The sequence below is a fragment of the Pterocles gutturalis genome, unplaced genomic scaffold (genome assembly GCF_000699245.1).
Source record: "Pterocles gutturalis isolate BGI_N339 unplaced genomic scaffold, ASM69924v1 scaffold12802, whole genome shotgun sequence".
Classification (NCBI taxonomy): Eukaryota; Metazoa; Chordata; class Aves; order Pterocliformes; family Pteroclidae; genus Pterocles; species Pterocles gutturalis.
In genome coordinates this window covers 27360-52412 of record NW_010113164.1, presented here as the reverse complement: position 1 = coordinate 52412, position 25053 = coordinate 27360, and the positions used below count along the sequence as shown (strand labels likewise).

At 36.2% G+C, this 25053-nt stretch overlaps 1 protein-coding gene across 1 annotated transcript in view; it reads left to right on the top strand.

Moving 5' to 3' along the window:
- The window catches only part of ATF7IP (activating transcription factor 7 interacting protein), a 45118-nt gene that overhangs the window by 16035 nt on the left and 4030 nt on the right, over positions 1–25053 (top strand). Inside the window, exons 8-12 of the mRNA XM_010074376.1 lie at positions 977–1615; positions 3194–3261; positions 18992–19070; positions 21578–21580; positions 24014–24169. Of these exons, the coding sequence (XP_010072678.1) occupies positions 977–1615; positions 3194–3261; positions 18992–19070; positions 21578–21580; positions 24014–24169 (945 nt within the window). The remainder of the gene's footprint in view (positions 1–976; positions 1616–3193; positions 3262–18991; positions 19071–21577; positions 21581–24013; positions 24170–25053) is intronic.

Sequence of the window (25053 nt, the reverse complement as noted above, 5' to 3'; positions counted from 1 at the left end):
CTGGATATGGCTGCAAAGCTTGCTCTCTCTCAGCTGCCAGGAAGTGAAAGACATGGCTCACAGGCCATGTCATGCTGATGTCTTCCCCTCTAACTAGTGGCTGCACAAGTTGAGTGGGGAACTAAAGGAAGTCATGAGCCCCATTTCTTAAAGGGAATTAATTAATTAATTAATTCTAATTAATTCTTATATTAGAATTTTATAGTGAATGTAGAATGAAAACCCCCATTAATTCCATTCATTGTAGTCACACACACTATTTTAAAATAGTTTACCTAATATTGAATACTGAATACTTTCCACAGAATCATCTCATAGTGGATATATACTGGCTTTCTGTAGTCTATTATGCTTCTGATCTTTAGATTTAATCCTAAAAATTTTGTTGTATGAAGGTGAGTACTTTTTCTGACACATTAATACTTGCTTTCAGTAGAGCCTTCTGGATACAAGGTCCTACCTATACAAAGAAAATTAGTCATAACAGACTTAGTTTTTCTTGTGTTTTCTGAAGGACCAGTTGTTTGTGTCATAGTTCTCTGCATATCATAATTTTTTTGTCACTTGCATGTACTTCTTTCAAACAGAAATGCAGTATTGACTGTATCTTTAACTAGGCCATTGAATATGACAGTGTACAACAGAACAAGAGTATCTGTAGCCTTTCTTTGCAAAAAGTTAATGACATACCACATTTTTCATAGAATCATAGAATGGTTTGGGTTGGAAGGGACCTTTAAAGATCGTCTACTCCAACCCTGCTGCCATGGGCCAGGACATCTTTCACTAGATCAGGTTGTTCAAAGCCCCATCCAGCCTCACTTTGAACACCTACAATGACAGGGCATTCATAACTTATCCAAACAACCTGTTCCAGTGTCTCATGACTCTCACTTAAATCCTTTCCATTTGTTGTGTTGCAGTGAAACTTCCCACTTGGTTCAAATAGTTAAATTTTTTGGTTTGTTTTGTTTAGTGCCAGTTTCCAGCTTTGCTACTCCTCCAACGGTTGTCAGTGGATATCCGAAGCCTCAGACTCCGGTGACCTCCACCAGCTCTTTGACAACAACAGTTCTTCCCACAACTAACACAGCTACAGTTGTAGGCACTAACCAAGTGCCCAGTGGCAGCACTCAGTCAGTGTCTGTCTCATTGCAGTCTTTGCCTGTAATCTTGCATGTACCTGTTGCAGTGTCATCCCAGCCTCAGGTCCTGCAAGGCCACCCAGGGACTTTGGTCACTAACCAACAGTCAGGCAACGTTGAATTTATATCTGTACAAAGCTCGTCTACAGTTGGTAGCCTTACCAAAACTACAGTGTCTTTGGCATCAGCTAACCCAACTAAACCAAATAACAACCCATCTGTGCCCAGTCCTGGTATTCAAAGGAACTCTTCAGCCAGTGCTGTGTCAATAGGCACAACATTAGCAGTACAGGCTGTTTCTACTGCACATCCTGTTGCCCAGGCCACAAGGACTTCTTTGCCCACAGTGGGTACTTCAGGACTTTATAATGCTACCAGCAGTCGAGCCCCCCTACAGATGAAGATTCCTCTCTCTACATTTAGCAGTCCAGCTCCTGTTGAACCACCCATTGTTACAGCACCCAGAGTTGGTAAGTTATGCGTGAATGTTGACGCTGGGAAGGGAAAATAGTTGTCCAAACACAGAACACCACTCCTGTGGAAATGTGCTTGTTTAGTGCATTTTATGGAGATGGTTCTTCTGGGTTTCCTTGCTGTTGAAATTGTCAAGATCAAAATAATCTCTGTCATAGATGAGTTTCAGCCATTGTTGAAAATCATCTCTCCTTGGAAGGAGTCAGCAGTGTGGCTCTGTAAACTTTGTTTTATTTAGAGCTTGATTTATATTATTCCTAGCATGAAATCAGAAACTCCTACCATTAATGGTTTGGTATTTATTTTAAATATACAGCTTCTCAAAATAATCTGTCTGCCTTTCTAAGCAAAGACATACTGAAAGGAAAGTATAATCATTAACATAATTTTCACAACACTTAAAAGTAAAAAAAATAAGGGGGGAAAAAAGCAACTGAATACTAACCTAGTTCCAAAGAAGTACATTTATTGTATTTGAAAGAAAGTCTCTGAATGCAATGTATGTTCAAATACAGTATCTAGATTAACTCTTTTAAAATACTTTCTCTCCATCTTTGGCCATGCTGTGATGATTCTCTGCACTTCTGATTTTACATACCTTGAAATTTTTTTTTATAAGAGGTCCTGAGGATTTTTAAGTGAGTTGGAATTATAGCAAGTTTCTCATTTGCACACTATAATGTTAAAATGAACTCAAGCAGAGACTGACATCAGAACTAGTTTTATTTCATTTTCCTAAGTTACCTATGTTAAAATATGTCTTCCATAGAGTTGAACACTTACATGCTTTGTATTGATTGATTTTTAGCTCTAAAGTTAATATAATGATTTAATGCAACATAAAAAGGGTTGTGAGAAATCAGGTACAGTGACTAAAGGAAGGGTGTCCAAAAATGTGTCTCATTTTCTGCAGTTCACATAGTCTTAGTGTATACTCTAGTAGTTTTCTCACCAGAATTGAAATGCTGCTTTGGGCCAGCACTCTTGCTGATAAACTGGTTAAAATGAGAAGAAATGAGAAGGGAGAATTTGGTTTGAAATGGTTACATCAAATATTCAAGCAACTTTTGCTTAAGCTACTAGTGTAGATATATGTTTGGCTGAGATAATAAAGATGCTCAGTCTCCCTGCACTGTTTGTCTCAGTTATATATTAACTATCCTTTGTTCAGTCAATTTCTTCATACAAAATGTTGAATAAATGTAATTTTTTTCAGTCTAATATCTTGCCAGTTTACATATGGAGGTAGGAGAGTTGTTACGCTTTGTCCTTAGATAGGCAAGGGAATTGTTCATAAAATGTTTTGAATACACTGTCAGACTTTCAAGGAAGGAAACTTACATTGCTTCTAGGCTGCAAAGTGCCATTTTGTTTTTCTGTATCTGCTCTTCCCTCTGAAAAATGGTAGTAGTCAAGCTTGAATACTTAAAATTGAAAATTAGGGCTGAAAATGTTAAATGTGCCACATACTGAATGATTAGTATCAATTTTGAATATTGCCTCCAAATTTGTATAATGGATAGCAGTATTAGTACTGATTGGATACTGCAAATCAACAATTTCTTGACCCTCAGAAAACCAGACAAGCAAGCCACCATCAGATACTTCTGCAAGCAAGCGAGCTGCTGAGGGAACAACACAGGTAGGTTGTTGATTATATTTCTATATAAAATTCTAAAGTTACAATCCACAGGAGAAAAGTACCTTTATTGCTCATAATGAAACAATTTTAGTTTCTTTTTTGTGCCATCCTTTCTAGTGTCTATCCATTTGCATTTTTCTTCTTCTTCTGATCCAGAGTATTACTTGGAGCATGAGCTTCTGATAATCTTTTCAGAAGTTTTCTCATGGTGTTTGTGTAAGTAGATGAGTTAGTAATTCAGGAGCATCCTAAAAATGTGTCTGATACAATAGAGCTACCACACACAAGAAAACTCTGCCCAGTTTTTGTCTGAAGGGCTTGAACTTAAAGCTACAAATACTTTATAAATTATTCCAGCTCTCTCATTTCTACACTAATCCAGAAGTTAATAGGAATTGGGGTTCTAATATTTCATTGCTATATGTCATAGGAAAAAAGAAAGGAAAATAATCTTTCTTCAGGAATAACTACTTAATAATAAAGAACATGTAGTACTTCTGGATTCCTCATCAATGATTTGTTGAACTTGCTTTGAAATGTAAAGGTTGAAATAAAGCTATTTAAAATTATTCATAATTGATTTTATTTCTGCATATAGGTATTTCCCAAAGCAACTCATACTTATGTTGCTCTTAACTAGAAATAATTTTATTAAGGGGAATAAAATTATTAACTCAGTAGCCAAAATTTCCACATTTAATAGTGTTTCAAGGTACAGTTAAATCTGAATTGTATTTCAAAGCAATAAGAAAATGTACTGGACAAGATTCTGGTTTTCACCTGTCACTGAAATAGTCTGGCAAAGTATTACAGAGTCTAAACTGTGCCTCACTCTACCTTTTGATTGATGCATTTCATAAGGAATGGTTGTTTGGAACTTCTTTTTTGAAAGATACCTGTGGATTATAGCTATTAAAACATTTGTCAGTACTTGGTATGTAGGAAATTCAGTACCAGAATGGATGACAGATGTGTGGTTTTAAGATGTAATTTTCAACATGAGTTGCATATTCTGGAATTTTTCTTCTTTGATAGAGCCTGAAACCAGGAAAAGCAAGGAGGAGGGTAATAAAAGACACATGATGCTTTCCAGTTTTCAGTCTTCTTTTATAGTGTATGTTTCTAGGTTTGCTTTCAGTCAAATCAGTTAAAGCATGTGTAATGCCATGGTTAATAAAGAAGGACCTGATACATTTTAATTGGCTAGTGAGGTGTGGAATTGACATTTCATATAATCTGAAAAATCCAGTTAATGCCACCTGCTTTTTGTTATGTAAAATCCAAAATATTATGTATTACTCCGCACTTCACAGCTCTCAGAACAAAAAGTAGTTCACTGTGAGCCGTATACCTGTGGCATATTTGATGGTACAACTTTGATCAATTGTTTCGAAAAGCAGTTGAAACAGGAAGAGACTTCATCAGAAAATAAAGAAGCAGTAGAAGCAGCACAGACGGATTTTAACTTGCCCAAGGATGTCCTCTTTGGCTTGGAGGAAGAGGAAGAGGATGCTAAGAGCATCAAAAACACCCACAAGCAGACTGGCTGGGCAGCTAACCTACTAAAACAATGGCTGGCCAAAAATGGCAAGAATCCTAGCTTTGAATTGGTCCCAGTAAGCGAACTCAATGATATCTTAAGAGAGTTTTATTACACAATAAGGAATCATGATGGAAATACCTACAGTGTGGCAAGCTACAAGTCAATGCGTGCTGGCTTAAACCGGCATCTCAAAATGCCACCTTTTAATCGACAGATTTGCTTAATGAAGGACAAAGAGTTTGCTAGTGCAAACATGGTATTTGTGAGCGTGCTGAAGATGCTGCGGATGCAGGGAAAGGATGAGACTCGCCACCATCCTCCTATAGCTGCTGAGGACTTGCGTAAAATTAAACAATCTGGTGTGCTGGGATTGCACAGTCCACTGGCACTCGTCAACAAGGTGTGGTTTGATTTGCAGTTGCATTTTGCCAAACGAGGGAGGGAAATATTAAGAGATCTGGCTCCAGATGCTTTTGTTGTTGAGAAGGACAAGAACGGGCGTCGATATGCTACGTTTAGGTATCCTGGCAAAGGAAAAAATGGAGAAGATCCTCATAAAATGGGTAAAATGTATGATATGCCAGGGGACCCAAACTGTCCTGTTTTCTCCTTGGAGCTTTATTTGTCTAAGTTGCCTCCAGAGCCCCCTGCCTTTTACCTGCATCCTTTAAAGCTAACACCACAGCAAATGCAAGAACAGCCAGTCTGGTACAAAAGAGAACCAATGGGTGTGAACTACTTAGGTACCATGATGCCCAGGATAAGTGTGGCAGCCAGGCTCTCTCAGCGGTATACCAATCATTCTCTCCGAACTACCACCATCCAGCTACTGTGTGAAGCAGGACTGGGGCCTAGAGAAATAATGGCAGTGACAGGCCATCGTTCTGAGTCTGCTATTAGACACTACTGGGGAGCTGCAGAAGTTCGCTACAGGGCTTGGTCAGACATAATGGAGAATAACACCCCCAGTTCCCTATATAGCAAAATCCCAAATGAACTGATAAAAGAATCATTATCTGGTGCCTCCACCTCTTCTATAAACCATGCTGTTCTAGAACGAAGCAAAATTTTATTCCCTAAGAAATCTGTGGTGCCACCCGGCACTAATTCTGTGACTTTAGTCCCTGAGGGACACCCAGCTCTGAATTCCAAAAGCCCTGTCTTGTTGAACCACAGTTCTTCCAAGGTGTTTATCGCCAAGAACATGGCCAGTGGGAACATAACTGCCAGTGCTCTTCAACGCTGTTGTAATGAACCTGTCTTTATAAAGCGTGTGATAAAAAAAGAACCAATGACTTGATGCTTCTGTAATGGAACTGATTTCAAATGAATTGCTAAAATGGAAGAATTATCAGATTTGCTTTTTCACTTGATCTACTAAGGCAATTTCTTATGGTCTAGTTCAGCAAGAAGTATCCTGTTTGCGCTCCTGAAGTGAGCTATGGAACAGAAACTTAAACATAGCAGGGCTTGGAGTTTGTGTGACTTTCTGTGGCAGCTGGGACTCTAAGTGACTGAGCAGAGCTATTTTTAAAAAAATGAAAGGGAGATACTGATTTCCACTTAGCTGAAGAGCAATGCTCTCTTCACTAAGTGCATGGCTTTTATATTTTGTGAAGAGTATATTTATTATACCATTTTGTGCCTGCTGGCACTAATGTAGCATCTTACAAATCAAGTACTTGGATTACTGAAGAGCACAGATTAAGTAGAAGTTGAATGAAATAGACACAGATACACTACAGTTATATACGTATGCATGAAAACACCTGGAATTGCTTGACCATTGTCACTCTCTCTGTTCAAATTATTGTTGGATCTACCAGAGGGTTGTGCCTTTTGTTTTTTTAAACATTCTTCTAAATAGATTTTTCTCTCTGAGATACAGAGAGAAATGTATAGCAGGTCTTTCCTTTTCCTATTTAATATTCCTGGCAAAGATTTCAGTCATTCTATTCTCTAAAGGCACTATCTCATACAAATAATATTAAAATTGGGATCTCTTCAGTTGTGCATGAAATGGGGAAAACATTTCAAAAGATTTGAGAACAGATTTGTTGCTTACATGGCAAATAATTAGACTTCAAGTGTTGCCTCTGTATGTGCTTATCTTATGAGAGGTTTTTTGTATTTCCTCTCACCTACCCCTTCCGTTACATTTCACATTGTCTTTTCAGTATAGTTAGTATAGTCTTTGTCAGTATAGTATAATTCACAAGAACACATCCTGTTCTTCCCCACCAAACCCTATCCAAATATTATTTTTGGTTTTAACTTCTTTAGATTAGTTCAGTATAGTAAATTGATCCTATAATTACATTTGCCATAGGAGATTTTTACAGGTTCAAAATTCTCAGGATAGTGGACATGAATTTTCTCAGAGAAATTAAATTGTAATTTAAAAGGCTTTTTAATGAAAAAAAAAGTTACAAATTAGGATGGCTAGCCCTAGTTCATTATTAATGAATCACACTTGAGAATCTAACTCATGGTTTGTCTCTGCTATTCAATGCCACGAGATTCTGACAAATCAAGATATTTTCCTATAAATAAAAATGGAAAACTGGTCATCAAATCACAAATTATGGTATGTCCTCCTTGGAAGAAGAAACAGTGTAGCATTAAAACTGGTTTCCAATATATTAACTGAATGAAATACAAATGGCTTTGTCCTTTTGAAATTCATGGTGTATATGTGTGTACACACACGTGCCCACACAAACAGTTTATCACACTAAGGACTTAATTGGAAGTGTTTATGTTGCTCAGCAGTGGACAAAATAGAGAAAAATCCCAGCTAAAATAATAAATTGACAAAACTCTTAATTCTGTGGAAAACTTCCTTGCTGGGAAAGGTTTTCAAATATTGAATGAGATTTATCACTTTGTTATACTCTGAACAGAGGACTTGATGCCTGAACTTTGGAGTTTTTATCTTGGCTGATAATGTTACCTTTGTGGCCTTGGGTAGGTTATTCATACTTACTATATCAATTTTCCAAAGTGTATGACCAGCACAATGTGTTCCATTTTTTGATGGATCATGTTAAAGATTAAAAGGTTTTGAAAGTGATATATTCACCTTACATATTGTTTTTGCAGTCACTTTAATTTACTGCTGTTATAGTGATTGATCCAGTTGATCAGATGTAATTGTTAATATAAAAAATCCTTCTGCACAATTCTACACTTCCTTAGTTGCAGCATTAACTTACAGCATCAATGACTAAAGGAAGTAAATCATGGATCCAGAACTATCATTTTGTCAAGCCTACAGTAAATCAAATTGAAATAGTAAAGAAAGTAATCCTTTCTAATGGCTAGAAAAGAAGAATTGAAAAAAAGAAGGGCAAACAGTTCTCAAAGTATAGGAGAACTGTGCAGTACCTTGTTCTAGTATATTTTAGCATAACATAGTTTTCCAACTTTTAGGGAGTCATAGAACACATAATTCAGTCAGACTGGCAAATTTAATTTCTTGTTTGAAGAGATTTACTCTAAACTTTCACTAAGGTGGGTATGTATTATTTTTTTTCCCCAAAAATATATTCCTGTCTTTGTCTCAGGTAGTTGCTTGTTCCAGTATACTGGCATTGAACATTTATCCTGCAGAAACAAGAAAAGTATGTTGCCAGGAGATGATCCTTTTTTGTTCCCCCTTGCTGCATACTGTGGTCATACTGACCGCCTGCCCTGCTCTGGTTCTAACAGCATGTAGTTAACTTACTGTAACAGAATATTGCTGATTATTTCATTCTTTAACACAAACCTAGTTGGTGATTTAAATTGCAGAAGGGACTCTTTTGGCCAATGTGGGCATATCTCTGATTCTTTTTAATTATCATTTGGCTTCTACCTTGATTTTCATTCTGTTGGCTCATAATTGGATATTTTTGTTTCTTATTTGTTAAATTCTGATTCTGTTGGCACCTACCTTCAGTTTGAACCTGATACTTCAAACCTACTGACTGCAGTATTACTAGCTTTTTGTTTGTGTATGGGAGAATTTTTATTTTTAAAATGGGAAAAGCCATTGCTGGTTTTTATATACTTCCTGGGCTGGAAGTATTATTTTTTCCCAAGAACTAGAGTATGTGTTCACTAAGCTTTCTGCTAATATTTAAATTAATTCTAATGAATACAACATATTTCTGGCCTTCCAGAATTGAAAAATGTTTCTCCTGTTCCCCAACCCCACCCAAAGTGTTAAACAAGTCTTTCCTGCATGTATTTTAGTTCTAGAAAAGCAGAACTAGGCAAACAGAATGTTTTGCTGCTTTTGTAACGTCAACTTTGGCTACATGTACAGTAATATGGGGAGCAGGGGGTCTTTTTTTTAGTTGTGAGAGAAAATTTTAAGTCAATCCCAATTATTGCAATACAGGTTATGCTGTATGAACATCATGAATTCTGTCAAAATGGACTTGAATTGGACTCCTCGGTGGTGGTATCAGCAGAGAACCTTAAAGAGCAGGATAACTGAATTCTGAGGGGTTTTGGTGTTGTTTTTTTTCTTTACATTATATTTCCATTATAGGTGAAGCATGTTAGTGAACCAACAGGTTAAATACAGTTTGTCTATCTAAACTTAAATTTAGACTTTGGCTCTAAACTTAATGCAAAACTGTTGGTCATAATTTAAAATTCACTTTTAAAAATCTGAATATAGCAAACATGAAAGAAATTTATCATCTATCACTCTTGAATTTTCTAATTATATCTTTTCCTAAAATAAGAACATTCCAGTTGCAAAAAGCAGCACTTAGATTTAACCAAGTCAACTAAACTTAATTTTTTAAATAATGGCTGCCATGTCATTGATTAATTCTCCATTAATTAATGGAGATGACTCTGAAATCAGTGGAGAATGACTGGAACCTTATATAATGCATCCATATATTTAGTTTTGCATCTCATTTTCATAATGAAGCTTTGGTAGTGGTGCTGTGAATCTAGAACTTGTGTTTTGTTTTTCCTGATAAGTGTGGAAATCTCTGTTACTTCATGGAGTATCCTAATCACTTTTCATTTTTATGAAGTTGACACAGTATCCTACAGTATGTAAGCTACTGTGATTGATCTACAGTGTGGGAGATCTAGAAGGTAAATGTTCTACACTATATGCACTTTCTCTGTGCCCCCTGAGGAGCTTCACTGTGCGCAATGTCAAATACCTGAAGGCATTGGAAGGATGATTTGAAATTGAATGTGTTGTTGGCTTTGTTGTGTTTTTAGTATGGTGCATCTCTTTTTCATTATCCTGAACTTATACAGCTGCTCAGTAGTTGCATACTGTTTAGTCAAAGCTTTCAGTAAGCAGCTTGGACATACGATTTTTCTGTGTGACTTTTTTTCAGCCATCCTCTGCTTCTTGTTCCAAAAGGAATGGCCACAGGGATGTGGGAGGGGGCATCTTAACTGTGTTTGTGTTAGTCTCTCAACTTCAACTTTTTACAGCCTACACAGAAATTTAAGGATTGTTATTCAGTCCCAGTCACTTTACCAATGACCATTCCAGTGCCTCAGGTCCTAAAATTGCATTTTTGAAGACGTGACAAGCACTTTGAATGTATTGGTGTAAATATTATTGTTACAGAGGCAAAGGCATTTTTTTAATTATATAGCTAATCTTTAGAATGGTTTTTAAGTATTTTATTATGAATCCCAGTTATAGATACAGGATTTATCTATATTATATATAATATATAAATATAGCTATGATATACTGAGGGAATCTATGAAAGCAGCTTTTATTACATTGTGGCATAAAACAAGAGTGAACAAATTTGAATGGGGTTGGATGTGTTAAAAATGGCTGGCATAAAGGCAATCTGTTCAAGAATGATTACGTTATGTTTATTAAAACACCAGGTCGGGTGAATAGTCTTTTCTTTCCTGTTCTCCACTGCAGGTGCACCTTATCGTCTTACGGAGTAAATCTTTTTTCAGTCTAAATTCCACCTGTCCATTTCACCTTTTCAGATAATATCAGGTTTTAAAAAAAAAAAAAAAATCCACCAGTGTCCTATCCATTTCCCATTGTTTCTGACATGCCTTGATTTGTTTGGTTGAACTACAGTTTCATTTGAGCTATTTCACTGACTATTGGAAATTCATGTGGTGAAATGTTAATAAAGTACATTTATAACTTTTATCCCTTTATTTTGCAATGTGTAACAAGCTTTGTGAATGTCTGTTGGGAAACAATGTGAACAAAGTAGAAAAAGCTTACAGTTTAGAAGCAGCTATTAATTCTATATTGAAGCATTATTGATTAATATGTTTCCTTGCATTTCATGGTTTTGTCACTGACAATAAACATGCATAATTGTATATGTAAAATGGTATACTTGATTTTTGTCTCTGATGCTGGGGTTATGTTTGTGCTGTTTAAAGTGTAACTAGCTCCTATCTGTGAGGTGGAACCTTTACCTGAGACTAATTAGAAATCTAAATTATAAAGATGTTAGCGAGAGGACAGTTTAAAAGTCATACAAGAATGGATTCACTTGAATTTCGTTTCTTAAAACAGCCACACAGTTCAGCTACATGATGTCCTGCTGGGAATTTTTCAGATGATGGTTTTAATTCATTTTTTAAAGTGATTTGTCTTTCCCTGAGACCGTATCTGTCTGTGTTACCTAAACCACCCCGTTAAATGAGAGCAGCTTTCAATAAGTAAATATACTTGTATTTTAAAAGCTGCATTAAACTAATCTAAAAAGTACTACAAATAAATTGTATTTACTGATTAATAAGATTATCTTCCATCATCCAAGATGGCCATCCCACATAATACTGTTGGGAAACTGTCAGTGGGCTTTGGGGAAGCAAGGTAGATGGTTTCACCTTAAAAGAGGAAGAACCAGTAAAGAGATGTGTGTTTGCATGCATGCATCTATGTGTTTATTATATACCCTTTTAAGTGTTTGATTAAGGAAAAACAAAATCACAGCAGTAGAGAAATACTTTAAGCGTTGCGTCAAGTATTCCTTTATGGCTTTTAGTTGGAATTATGATTGCTTGTGCCTAAAAACAGCATTTCTGACAACCAGTCTCAGGACAGCCTTCTTGATTTGTGATTCTTATTAATAGGGGTAGCAGAGCCAACATATACTTTTTGCACCAAAAAATGAGAGGGTATATAATACATAACGGTTACTAAGACTGGTTATTCATTTTTTCCATGCTTGCATTGTTCTTGGTCTGTAGGAAGTGTTGCACAGTACTGATGAAGGGTAAGGGGAACACAGCAATCTTGTAAATGCAATACGTAAAATGTCTGTTAATAGTGTTTGAGTATTGTACAAGCATGCAACCACACACTATCAAAACATGTATTGCAGCCCTGTGAAATTTTGTTTGTGCAAACTGTGATCCCAGTGAAATGCTGACTTTATTGCATTATTGTTTTCATTTTTATCTTGGTAAGAGATGACAGATACATTTGGTACCTGGTCAAATAAATTTTCATGACAGCTTTGCAAAGCTGGAATAATTACTGCAGTTTTGTGGGAGTTACTGCATTGGAAAAAATAATTGTTAAGGAGTGATAAGTCTGACATTGAAGCAGCTAGAGACTGAATATGCTCAAAAAATGTATTAAATAATTTCCACAGCTGCTTAGACTGTGCTTGAAATCTGTAGTTTTGTATATGGATGACTAAAAATGTAATACAGTTATGCATACAAACACAGTATCGCCACCCTCCCCACACACACCCCGTTGACAGAACATATCTTTAACATTGTTCCCCATAATTTAAGATTGATTTTGCTATTATATAACGCCTTGGTGCGTCATGTATTGTTGTGGTGGTGTGATGCTTCATGGATTGTCTGTTTTACAACCCCCAGAATTCTTTCTGGTTTATTACTGTAGAAACTGTTAATAATGAAATTGTCTGCACTGCGTCAGTGTGCCACATGTAATTTTTGCTACCCTGGAATTAATTTTTATTTTGCACTGTATTTTTGTTGTTGCATTTTTTTCTCTTTATTTTTCACTTTTACATACTGAAATATTCCTTTATGAAAAGCAGGTGGCATTACAACAAATAGCTCGCTATGGGATGAGGTGAACCGTGGCGTTATATAATACCAAAACCTTTTTTTTAATCATACATATCGTGTATGAATACAGAAGTACATATTAAGAACTTCCTTCAAAATACCAACTTTTACCTTTTGATTTTTCAAGTGGTACAATACATGTGTATGTTGGCGAGTGTATGTGTGCTATTATATAAAACAATGTAACAGGTAACAATTGCTGTTCAGTTTGAGTTTTGGAGATTTCTTTCCCAGTTTTCTTCAGTAGTTTGCCATTGACATATATATGCTGTGACGTTCTAACTGCTTCCTTCTGTGTTAAATTTCACAACTGTAGCTGTGGTGGGAGATAGCTCCTTTTCTCAACATCAAGTCTACCATATGTGCTTTGACCTTTAAATTCAGTCTCCTTCCTTGTATTTGTTTTCTTCAGGGAATTAGAATAGCTCCTCCCCTCCCCCCTTTTTTCTTTCTCTTTCTTTTCAAAATTACAAATTATAAATTTGCAGCAGTGTTGATCTGAAAAAGTTGCTGGATAGCAAAAACCAAGGTGATATTCTTTCTCTCGCTACAGTGTATTTTACAGTAGTACAAAATGGTCTCAGCACGTGGAAGAATGGAGCGTAGCACATAACACAGAAGCCTGTCTCAGTGTCTGATTTTCCAGAGGCAGATGAGGAAATGGCTTCAGAATCACTTCAACACCAGAGACAGCACTTCATTTTATTGCGAGGCTGATTCATTTCTGATTTCCCTTTATTAATTCACTATTGACTAATGTGTAGGTTAATAATTAGATATCGCAGTCAATGATATGGGATATAATAACAGTCTTCCAAAAGAAGGAAGAAAGTTCTTAATTATAAGGCATTTACATTGGTTTTATAGCAAATCTTAAATTGTGACGTCAGATTCAAGTGACTGTTCACTGTATTTATGCATTTTTAACAAGTTCCAAGATTTGTATTACCTCTAAGAACTCTTTCTATTATACTTCCTCTTAAGATTTCTATAATATATCTTATTTGTCAGTACATCTATTTCTCAGTGCTTTCTTTAATTGTTAAACAGACTTTTGCGGTTGGGATTGGAAGAAAGCTGACATTACGTTGTCATAGTATATGCAGTGGAAAATGCATTACATTCTGAATATAGGTCATTTTTACCAATCTTTTGTAGAATACCCTGACTTGAAGCATAATGACTGTAATATGAAAAGAGATTTTATGTAAGAAGTAAAAACAAAATCTGTTTCTAGTAGTTTTCATGGTAAAAAAAAATCCAGAATTTTTCAGATTTTCAGGGTTTTTCTTTTATGGAAGAATCAGTACTATAGATCACTTTTCAGCAAAAGTTTTGCAGGTAGTAGAAAACAAGTTAATACTAGCAATTGGTATATTTCTAAGTTGTAAAAATGCACAAATCTAATAGTTGCATTCATTTTGTACATACTTTTCATTATTTTATCTTCTATATGCACTATAAAGCAGTTTACACTTAACTGATTAAGTGGTGTTTAAAGGAGGTTATGACTTAGCCTTTGTTTCTGGACTTAGCAGGTTTCCCTCAGATATTTGAAAGGGATGAGGATTTACTCTTTTCATTTTGCCCCTCTTCTGCTGCTTTCACAAGTTATGTGCTTGGCATGAAAATACTTTTCCTTCATACTTGCCAAGTTAGACACTTGTCTGAGGTATTTGGCATGCAAACAGAGGCCAGGGATAGTTATATATTGGTAAATGTGGTGGGTGTGGACGTGACTTTGCAAACTGAAGAAGCTGGGGCAGAAGGCCTACAATTTGGCAAGATTTTCTTTAAAGAACATACTTTTCAAAACAGATCAAGGTGGTAAATGTGAAGTGTCTTCTCGTTGGCTGGTGATTTCAGGAAAAATGCACAACACTGAATGAAAATAGCAGAGTAGCATTACAGTAGGATGGTGCATGCTCAGCTGCTGCTTGGCTTGTAATTCTCTTTTCCCCTGCTTTGTTTTTTCTTCCTTCTGCTTCCTTTTTTCACCTTTGTTTCTCCTTGTCATGGTTTGATACAGTTAGCAGCAGCCAATACCATGCAGCCACTCACTCACCTTGCCTCCTTCCAGGGATGGGGGAAGGAATTAAAGGGGTAAAGGGAAAAGATTTAAACTCAGGCAGCTCAGATATAATTGTGGTTAACTGGATGGTTCAGTTCATCGTGTTGCTACTTCCGGGTTGTACAAAGTTACCACATCACCTATGGATAAAACAGGTCCAAAATGGCAGTGTGAACCACAGTATTTTGGAGGATTTCCACTTACTTGGTGTTTAAAGGCATATATTAAGATACATGAGCTGTTAAGAAGAATGGAAAAGGGAGTTTGGCAGTTTACTCTTTTTTTTTTTTTTATTTTTTTAATGTCAATGTAAACTTTTTTCCTTTTGACTAGAAACTACCCAGATGCAGTTGTAAACAGATTTATGTGCCACTTTCTGTTTCGAAACTGATGCTCTGGTTCTGACAAACCATGAAACGGTGGTTTTGGGGTTGTGGTTTTGTTTGCTTTGGCTTTTCTTGCAACTGTGATCTTTAAATAGATAGAGATCACTTTGTATTACTGTGGTTATTTTGCTTCTCTTCCAGTTCACTTGATATTCTAAGGTCGCTGTTTCTTCTGTTATTCACGCTTGCTAGGCAATATGTGAACTAAAGCACCAGGCATATGGTTTGGGTTCTCATTAAATGGTTTTAAGTATTTCACTAGTGTGACTGTGCTGATGAAAAGGTGTTAACGATTGCATCATCTGCATCTGTGCTCTTCTGCAGAGATCAGCTGAAGCAGATTCAGGTTCTTGGTGTCCTGGGTTTGGAGAAAGCTGAAAACTGATAGCAGTCCAGAATGTTCTGACTTCACTTTCTGTGCTACCAGTTTCTGACCAAATACTTGCTGAAATATAATATTAGGAGCTGAAATACTTGTTATCTTATTTCAGTTTTTGATATAAATATGAAGGTGGTGCATACATGACTAAAAGTCCGGTGTTAGGCTTCCTTTTGCCTGCATCAGGTCTGCAAGCCTTCTCAAGCTGGTTTCTAATTTTGCTCAGAGCAGCATGTCTGAATCTCCTCTTCTGATATGTGACATGGCAGTCTCCTCCTCAGAATCCCATTCCCTTCTTTTCACAGAAGCAATATCAATTGTTTCTCTCTAGCCTTCCCTCAAACATAGCTCTGTGGTAAACTGGAGTTTTCACAAGTCCTTGTAGCAACAAAAATTTCCCTGAAATAACTTCTGAGTAAAATAGTCATGATACTCAAAAGGAGTATTTTATTGATTGATTGTGCACAGGATTTTCTGAAAACTGTTTATTACTTTCTTTTGGCAGGGATTATTCCATTTGTAGGTATTAACCATTCAGGTGGTAAGTGACAACACGCCAGAGACATCTGGGATAGGGTGATAAAGCTGCTCTCTCAGATTATGGCAATGCGTAATTTCACTGTGAGACAGTAGTGTGGACCAGTCTTCTAATACCTGATACCCAGTTTTTCCTGAATCTCCTTTTCTTTCCTCGTTTTGAGATACCTACAAGTGTCTGAAAACTGTGTGCCAACACCTACAGGATACTGCTCCTCCTCTTGAACGTAGGAGGATGCTCTGAATAGTCAAAATCCAGACCTCTATGGCAGGCATCATTAGCACTCCATTCTGTGTAGGCATACCTTGCCTACACCATACCCCCCCTAGGTAGAAAATGCAACATGCAGCATTTTCAGTGTTTTAGGTTTCCTTAAGATTTTCCTGTACCCCTAAATTTCATTCAAGGGAGATGCATTGTCAGTGAACTAGGGAAATCTAGTTGGGGAGGCTGGGGAATCAGGACTTCAGGGTGTGGTGTGTGTGGAATACAGTGTTGTCTTGGAGTAGCTGGAGTCTATGCCCTGGAACCAGGACTGGGGCATATACCACCAAGCATTTGCAACTTCTAGTGTGTGTTGTGGAAGGAACCTATCTACTTATGGATAGTATCTGTTGAGAAGATTACTACCAGGGTTGTTTAGTAGAAAACCTTGAATAGTGTAGCTAACTACAGGAAGGTCTTTCCTCCTGACAAGTGCATGTATGAGACCTTGTCAGTTGATTGGATTTATCATTTAATAGTTGCCTGTTTAACTCAAGATTTTGGCGTTCCAGACACACACACACAAAAAAAAAATAAATGCATGCAGTGACACTTGCTGACTTGGCAATTCAAAGAACTTTCTCGACTGGCATGGTTAAGTAGGGCTTCAAAACAGCTCTCATAGAGAGTATTTTTCTAAGGATTTAGATTTCCTTGCAGAGGAAGAATTGAAAGGAAAAAGTCTCCCCCTCCATTTTTCAATCTGTTTTCTCCTGGCAGAGAGTGCCATGGTTCAAAATACACATTGTTGACTGGGAAGATGATCAAGTTGTAATGAAATTCCTCTTGACTTTATGCTAATCAAGTAATCATTGATTATTTGAATGTGCCTTTTATCTTAAGCTTCAAGCGGGCAAATCAGCTTATCATACTAAGAAAACTGAAACTGGAAAGTCTTTGAAATAAAAATCACTCAACAGAAGAATTCCATGATTAATAAATCTGAAAGATGTTTATCTATAGCAAAGATATGAGTTCCTATAGAGGTCTGTTCTATCACCTGTAAAAAGTTGTTAGATATTTCTTGTGTATCATGTAGGTTATTAGCAGAATTTCATCAGTGGCAGCATCAGAACTTAAGGCAAGAAGAAATCAGGTTGTAATGCGTAATTAAGAGATCAGTCATGTCAGGCACTCCAAATTCTGTGACTGATAATTTGGACACAGCTTTTGTTTGCATTTAGTAATCATACAATGCCTCTTTTCCGTCTCCTCAAAGCCTTTCTTGTATGAGAATTGTCTTTAGGATCTCCTTAAAGGCTTAGTTTTACCCAAATTAAAAGTCATAGAGCAGATAATCTCAATGCTTAGGCTTTTTGCATCTGTCCCCATCCAACCACCAAGAAAAATCTCTAATCTTCCTAGGATCGGCATTTGTACAGGCCATGTGGGGTTGATAACTCTTACGCTTTTTTCCATGTTAATTGTTCAGAGACTTTGATAATTATGTTGCTTTCCTAACCTTTTATCTGCCCTAAAGAATCTGGTTTACTCTAATCCATAAATCAGTAGCCATTCAGTCCAACAATAAACTATCATCTTTTCTAAAAAACAAACAAAAAAAAATCCATAATTTTTGCAGCAAGTTTAAGGAACTAGAAACTGACATCATTCAAGATTTTTTTCTAGAAAGTGTGTTTTTAAACCCAGAAATACATAGGACCTCCCCCAATGTTTTTTTCTGTCACCTAAAGGAAAATGCTGGTGGTCCCTCCAGTCTTAATAGCCAAGGAATGGCAAGTAATCTATAAAATAAATCTTTTTTGATGGCCCTATAGGGGTTTTTTTATAGCATTTAGCCTTCACAATAGCTTAAAATATCCTTTTATCCACTCTAAAGAGATGGTTACAAATGCCTTCATAGGTAGAATAATAGAATGCTAAAATTTGTGATAATGGATGGAAATACAGTAATGAAATTACTTTTAAAAGCTGGATACAATTGGAGTTTTCTGATGGGTTTTGATGACATTTTATAAGCATTACAGGTTCCATTGTAGCTTTCCCTTTTTCTTACTCTGAAGTCAGCTTCTTTATAGGCACATAGGCCAGGCTGTCTCATGATAAGGTATTGTCCTGGTGATTGTTCTGTCAAAAGGTTATGCTACTATAGAGGAAAGCACAGATTACAATGGGATTAAAAAGTTAAGAGTCATAATTGAAAGATAGTCTATAACACCAAATATTTATTTACCTGTAAAATATCAATATGTTACTGGTCATCAGATTTTTTTACTTCTTACAAAGCTAAAAATACTTTAATATTTGATTCCACAATACAATCACTTGGTTATTACCAGTTTTTCAAGTCCTGGGAAATTTGTCTGAAATTTCCTCCTCCTGCTCCTTTAATCAGTTTATTTCTAATAAGTGCATCAATTCTGAGACCTCTCCTTCTCAATATTCAATTCATATCCTTTTTCCGGCTGTGTTCCCTGGATTTGCTTTTGCAAAATGAAGGAGTTTTGTTTTTCAGAGTGGGAAGGTCACAGGAAGTGAGTCAGGAGGTGTCATTGATCTTACACTGGATGAAGAGGATGATGGCTCTTCTCAAGGTAGGTGAAAAAAGATTTTGCTAGCTGCAAGGGTAGTTGAGCAAGTAATATTTCATTCCAGCCAGGATTTTGATGATTCTGTGAATTGCTTAGCAGAATGTCAGAATAGCATAGGGAATCAAGTTTTTACCACTGTCATCTCCTCTGAGGATTAGTTCCCAAAAGGTAAAAAAGATGGTTTCAATTGGGCTGTTGAACTCTGTCAGGTAAGGTTAAGCTACCCAGTCCTATTTAATATTCTGTAAAAGACACCAACAGATCTAAATGGATTTATGGTATATTTTAAAGTAGCATGTCACAGTATTGTACTGTATTTCAGCTAATCTTTTTCTGTCAAAAGTAACATTTTTCAGAGAGTTTTTCCCTCCTGATTGCATGAGTTATATCTTCATCTCGCAGTTACCATAAAAAATCAACACCATGGTTGCATGTGAAGCTACAAGAATGCTTCACGGCAGAGTTGTAGCTACATTACAATATAATTCTTTCTCAGTTTCTTTTTTGGGGCTTGAGCCCATGTCTTATAATTTTCTCCTGTGAGATATTCTGAGATTCTTTCCCTTTAATTGTCAGGTTTTAGAAAATCATCCTTCCATTAAGAAGGCTCACGGGGTTCCTGCAGGCTGGGTTAGATCCTCTGTGTCTCTTCACTGCAAAGCAGAAGCCAGACTCTCACTGATAGTATGCAGGCTTGCAGATTAGTTTATGTTTAGAGGAGTCGGTATTTTCCATATAGGCTGTAGAAATGTATGGACTAAAATCTGAATAAAAGCTTGAGTTTCACCATGCAGTGAAAAACACATCTCTAGGATTTTGAGCAAGTTTCTTGGGAAATAATTCACATGTTCTGATAATAACATTCAGGTTAAAAAGAGGAAGAGTACCTTTCTGACAGCTTTTGCATAATCATATGCATGTATATACCTTTGGCCAAATACTTTTTCCACTGCATTTTGTTTACAGCAAATGTGGAAAAAGTTTTATTTTCTTGTAGATTTAATGGTACGCAACTTCAGGATAGAAAGTACCTTCAGTATTACGGTGCTTTCTGCAGTATGCTGGAATACCAGTTCAGTACTAATTCAAATAGAAGAGCAACACTTATGTAGTGTTCTTGGGAACACCGATTTTGTTTAAAGCACTGTCACCTGCAAAGTAAGTAAACCTAATTCTGTTACTTATATAAGGTATTTAAATAGATTAATATCTGGAGAGAGGTGTCTATCATGTGCTTACCTTTACTCTCTCCTGGTATAACTAGGAAACAAAGTTACACTGTTTTGATAGTATACAACTATGATGTGTGTCCTTGTTGGTTGGAATTACTGAAAATTTGGGTTGAGAATAAATTTTAACATTGTGGGAGGTTTTTAAACTTGTTTGTGTGATCTGCTCTCTATCCCTTCCTTTTTCTAATAAAGTTTCCATTTGGATCAATAATTAAAGTCAATATCTGTAATACTGTATACCAAAGTATGCATATAGGGTAAATTAGACTTACACTTTAGGTTAAGAACTATGTAATTTTTAGGTGTTTTGTTTTGTGAGGTTATTAAAATGAAATCAGAGTTTCTGTATTGGGTCATGGAAGAGCAGACCTGTATTGACTGTCATCAAGCCCAGTCTTTGGTCATGGTAGATAGACAAAACCCTGTGCGTTATTTTTGAGGGCTAATCATGTTTTGAGGGTGGGGTATTTTTGTTTTGTTGGTTTTGGGGGTAAATTCAGAAAGTTTTTTTAGTGTCATAGCGACTAGAACTTCCAATCATGTGCTTGAGCCACTGGGTTTGGACACAGTACTCCTACAAAACAGAGTAGCCATCCTTCAACACTGTTGGTTTTTGAAACCCCACTCCTCTATTAACACAGAAGCATGTGTCTCTAACTTCCAAGCCCTTGTTTGTATATAGTAGTTTGCTTTCAAGTAGTGCTTCCTGTTGGAAGGAAAGTATTACCATCGCACTGTGGAAACAGTCATCCAACAGAGCCTAGATTTGCATTTCCTCTCTTCTTTACCTTTTCAGACAAGCAAAGCACAGCCATTCTGTAATCAAAAAAATATGCCAGTTTTCTTGATCATCTTCACTGCCCTGCATATTATTTCCCACATTAATAGTAGTTCTTATCAATTACTAAATGGCTGATGTTGCGCACTCTACTATCATCTTTTTTTCTAGTTCTCAAGTCTTAGGTTTGTTCCTGTGTGATATTTTGGTCCACCTCCACACTGGCAGCATCTTCCAGTTTAGTACACTAGCAACTAAATTTAGTGCATGCCTTCCAAAATTATTAATGAAAATGTGTAACGTTTGATAAACCATGTTGTTAATTTCTGATCAGGACAATTGTTGTCATCCTTTTATCAAAAGAGTAATCTAGATACTTTTCTGTCTGTAAGTATCTTGCAATACTTGCGCATCCTTTTAGCATCCTTTTTATTAAATATTTGTGTAGGCTATTGCATCAAATTATTTCATAAAAATAATAAAACAATTAATAGATTTAGCTGGTACCTATCCCTAGTCTAAAGTGGATTTGTAATCTAAGATACACCAGTGTACTCTCAAACAGCCATGTTCCACATTTTTTGCGTTTATCTTTTTGTAGGAAAAAAATATTAAATACATAATCAAGTTTTTATTTTATAAGCTGTTTTATCTGATTAACAAATCTGTAGTTTTCTGGATTTTTTTTTGTCTTATTCTTGAACATGCGTATGGTATGTTTTCTGTTCTGTAATCCCATTATACCACTTCAGAATTAATACGCTGAGTAAAACGCCTTGCTGCTATAACTGCAGTGTTGCCGGCCCATTTTCTGGCATGGAAATTAGCCCCTCTTCTTCTTTTCCTTTTGTGTATTAGATTTGGAGTTTTCCTTACACCTCCAATAGTAATGTTTTCCATGTTATGCTCATTTCCATAAATCAGATTGCCCTGTCTCCTCCAGTTCCACATTTTTAATGAATATGATGCTGTGTTCATTTAGCATTGGAACTGTTCCTGTATTACTTTCAACCTTAGTCCTGTGCTTACTACACAGCCAGTCTTCCTATTTTTCCGTGCTGTTTTTTTACTTACATAGCTAAATTAGCCTTTGCTATTCATTTCCATTTATTTAGTGAAGTCTAGTTGGTTGTCTTTCATCATTTCCTGTGGCTGTTACAATCCTGACCTAGTTTCGAGCAACTAGAATCTCCGCAGGGCCCTTGATTTGCCAGGGACAAATGGACTTGCTTCTACGTGAGATCAAAAACAAAAGCAAAACAAAAAAAGCCCCAGTTTTGGGGCTGTCGTTTTTACTCAAACTACATTTTTACAGCAGTAGTGTGTCTGGGTTTTTATTAGTTCAATCATGAGCACATCTTCTCTAGGTCATGTCTAAGAATGCACTTGCATCACCTAAATTATCCAATGGCAGCTGGAATGTGCATCAGTCTGTAAATATTCAAAGTAAATAAGTGTATGCATCTCTGTAGGAACCTCTTCAGAGTCAAATAATTTGTTGAACACTGGGAAATCTCTTGTACTCATGGAAAATAAAAGATGCTTGAACTAATTACAAGACCTGTTAGTTGATGAAAGAGCAGGAAACATCTCACCTTTTGTTTTCAAAATGAGTATCCCTTTACTGCTCCTTTTATAGACTTTGAAAAAAGAATGGAAATTATATTTTCATCAAATGGCTTCAGTGAAGAAGCTCAGCTCTTCAGTCTACAGAAAGACAATATGTTCATACTGTATTTTATTTTTGAGGTCTTGAATTGTGTTTAATTTGTCATATAACAGTTTGTGAAAGGTACTGCTACTTCAACCTGGTGTTAAAGATGGCTCGGTGAGACCGTCAAAATAGTCTCCAACTGCTAAAAACCCCAACAGTTTGAGCTACACTGCCATTAACCCTGTTCTTAATGCTTTGAAATCTAGTTAGTATATTTAATTGGTAGTTTCTAAACGTGTTCTTCAATATAATGTTGAATTATGTTGAATATTATATTGTGTGCTCTTTTACTAAATTAGTGGCTGCTGCCTGTACAATTTTATTAGGGCAAATCTTTTTTTGAATGAGTGCCCTTAAAACCTACTCTTTTATTCTGTGTTTTTTTTCAGTTTTTGGTGGTGCCTTCTCTTCCCACTACTATTCTAATCTAGCTGAAATATCCAGGCAAAAGCTTCTCAATTTTTCTTTATTCAGCTTGTGTACAGGCTTGATTACATACAGGCTTGCACTCAATATTTTTATGTTGTCACAAATGAACTGAAGCAGGAAAAAATGCTGCTGTAGTAAACTACAGATATAGACACTTTGTCACTTCTCACAAGTCAGTAAGTCATGCTGAGGAAGGTGTTAATGTGAGAAAACAAATTCTCTTTTTAAAGTTTTCTGTAAATAATAAAGCGATTCCCCTTTTTTAAGAAAATAGCGTGACAATTCAAAACAGCAACAAACAGGGCTAACAGATTTAACAAAGGAAAGAATCAGCAAATAACAAAAGGATGAAAGCATCAAAGGTAGACAAGATTTATTTAGGGAGCTCTTATCACTTTTTTGAAACAAATTGAATACAGCAGTGTTTAGGTCTTTCTAAGGTTTTAGGCTATAATTTTTTTAATAGAAACTTTTAAAGACTTTGGCATAGTGTTCCATTAAATTCAAGTTTCCAAATTCTGCTGAAATACACAGACTTCATGATGATAGAATGAAACATTTTGGAGTATGGGCAGAGAAAATATTGAGATGATGAAAGTGAGGGGAATTGAATGAATTTTCTAGTTTTGTTTGCAGAATGAAAGATCAAAGAAATGTCATGCTAGGAAATATTCTTTGCTAATCTGTGAATGATGGGGGTGGGGGATGTGGATTTTAAAACTCTGTGATGGTCTAATTTCTGCTTCCTACTGTCTATAACTTCTTCTTTTTTTTTTTTTTTTTTTTTAAACAGATGGGAAGAAGCAGAACCAGACACCTGTTACAGGATTGAGCATATCCACCCAGCCCTTGGCTCGACCCTTGCAGCCTTTGCAGCCAAACCCTGTGCAGCAGACAGGTGTGCCAACAAGTGGACCTTCCCAGACCACCATACATGTATTACCTACAGGTAACTTCATTTTACGTCATTACATGAATGCAGTGACTGCTTTTTTCTTAAACTAGACTTTTGTATGTTCTACATTGTGGTGATCTCTTCGGATGAATATTCAGAATGTTTGAGTCACTTTTTAATCTTCCATTCTAGACAGTTTCCAAAACTTTTTTTTTTTTTAAACTGATGAAATTAAAGGGAAAGATAGTCCAGTTGGCTTGAAAAGAATTCAGGATCAAATTCCATGGAAAGGAGGAAATTCTGCTAAGGATCATCATGGAAATTTTTAAATATAGTGTTGTTTGTAAAAGTGAAGGAAAAGAAACCTGTAGCAGTTGTATTATTTAAGTTACGGGGGAAAAATAAACATTAGCAACATCACTCCTAGTTCTGCCCACCTGCTTTTGGCAGAGTGAGTGGCAAGGCTGACACTGAAGTTCCATCCCCAGTTAAGTGTTATTTTGTCGGCAGTGTGATTTTACTTATTTATTTATTTATTTATTTTTTCTAGCATAAAGAAACATAGATCCTCTTTTTTATTATTATTTTACGGTCTTCTGTTGATAATTGTTGAAGTTTAGTTGGCATTGGAATTGTCTTATGACTGATCTGTTTTATAGACTCTGGTGGGTTTTGTATTCTCCACAGCTGTGCTTACATTCAGGAGTTTTTCTTGGGGAGGGGGAATTTGTATATAGGTATTGTTATTTCGGATTAAAATTACTGTTTGCTATTTTCACTTCTCTTGCATTATCAAAAGCAGATAGAATTTCCGACACCGTTTTTACTTTGCATAGCTCGGATGAGTGAGTTTTCCATAGGAGATGTGTATTCTGGAATAGGCATATCAGCTTAATGTCATGGAGTTCCATTCTAGGTTGTGGTCTGTCTGTCTTTTT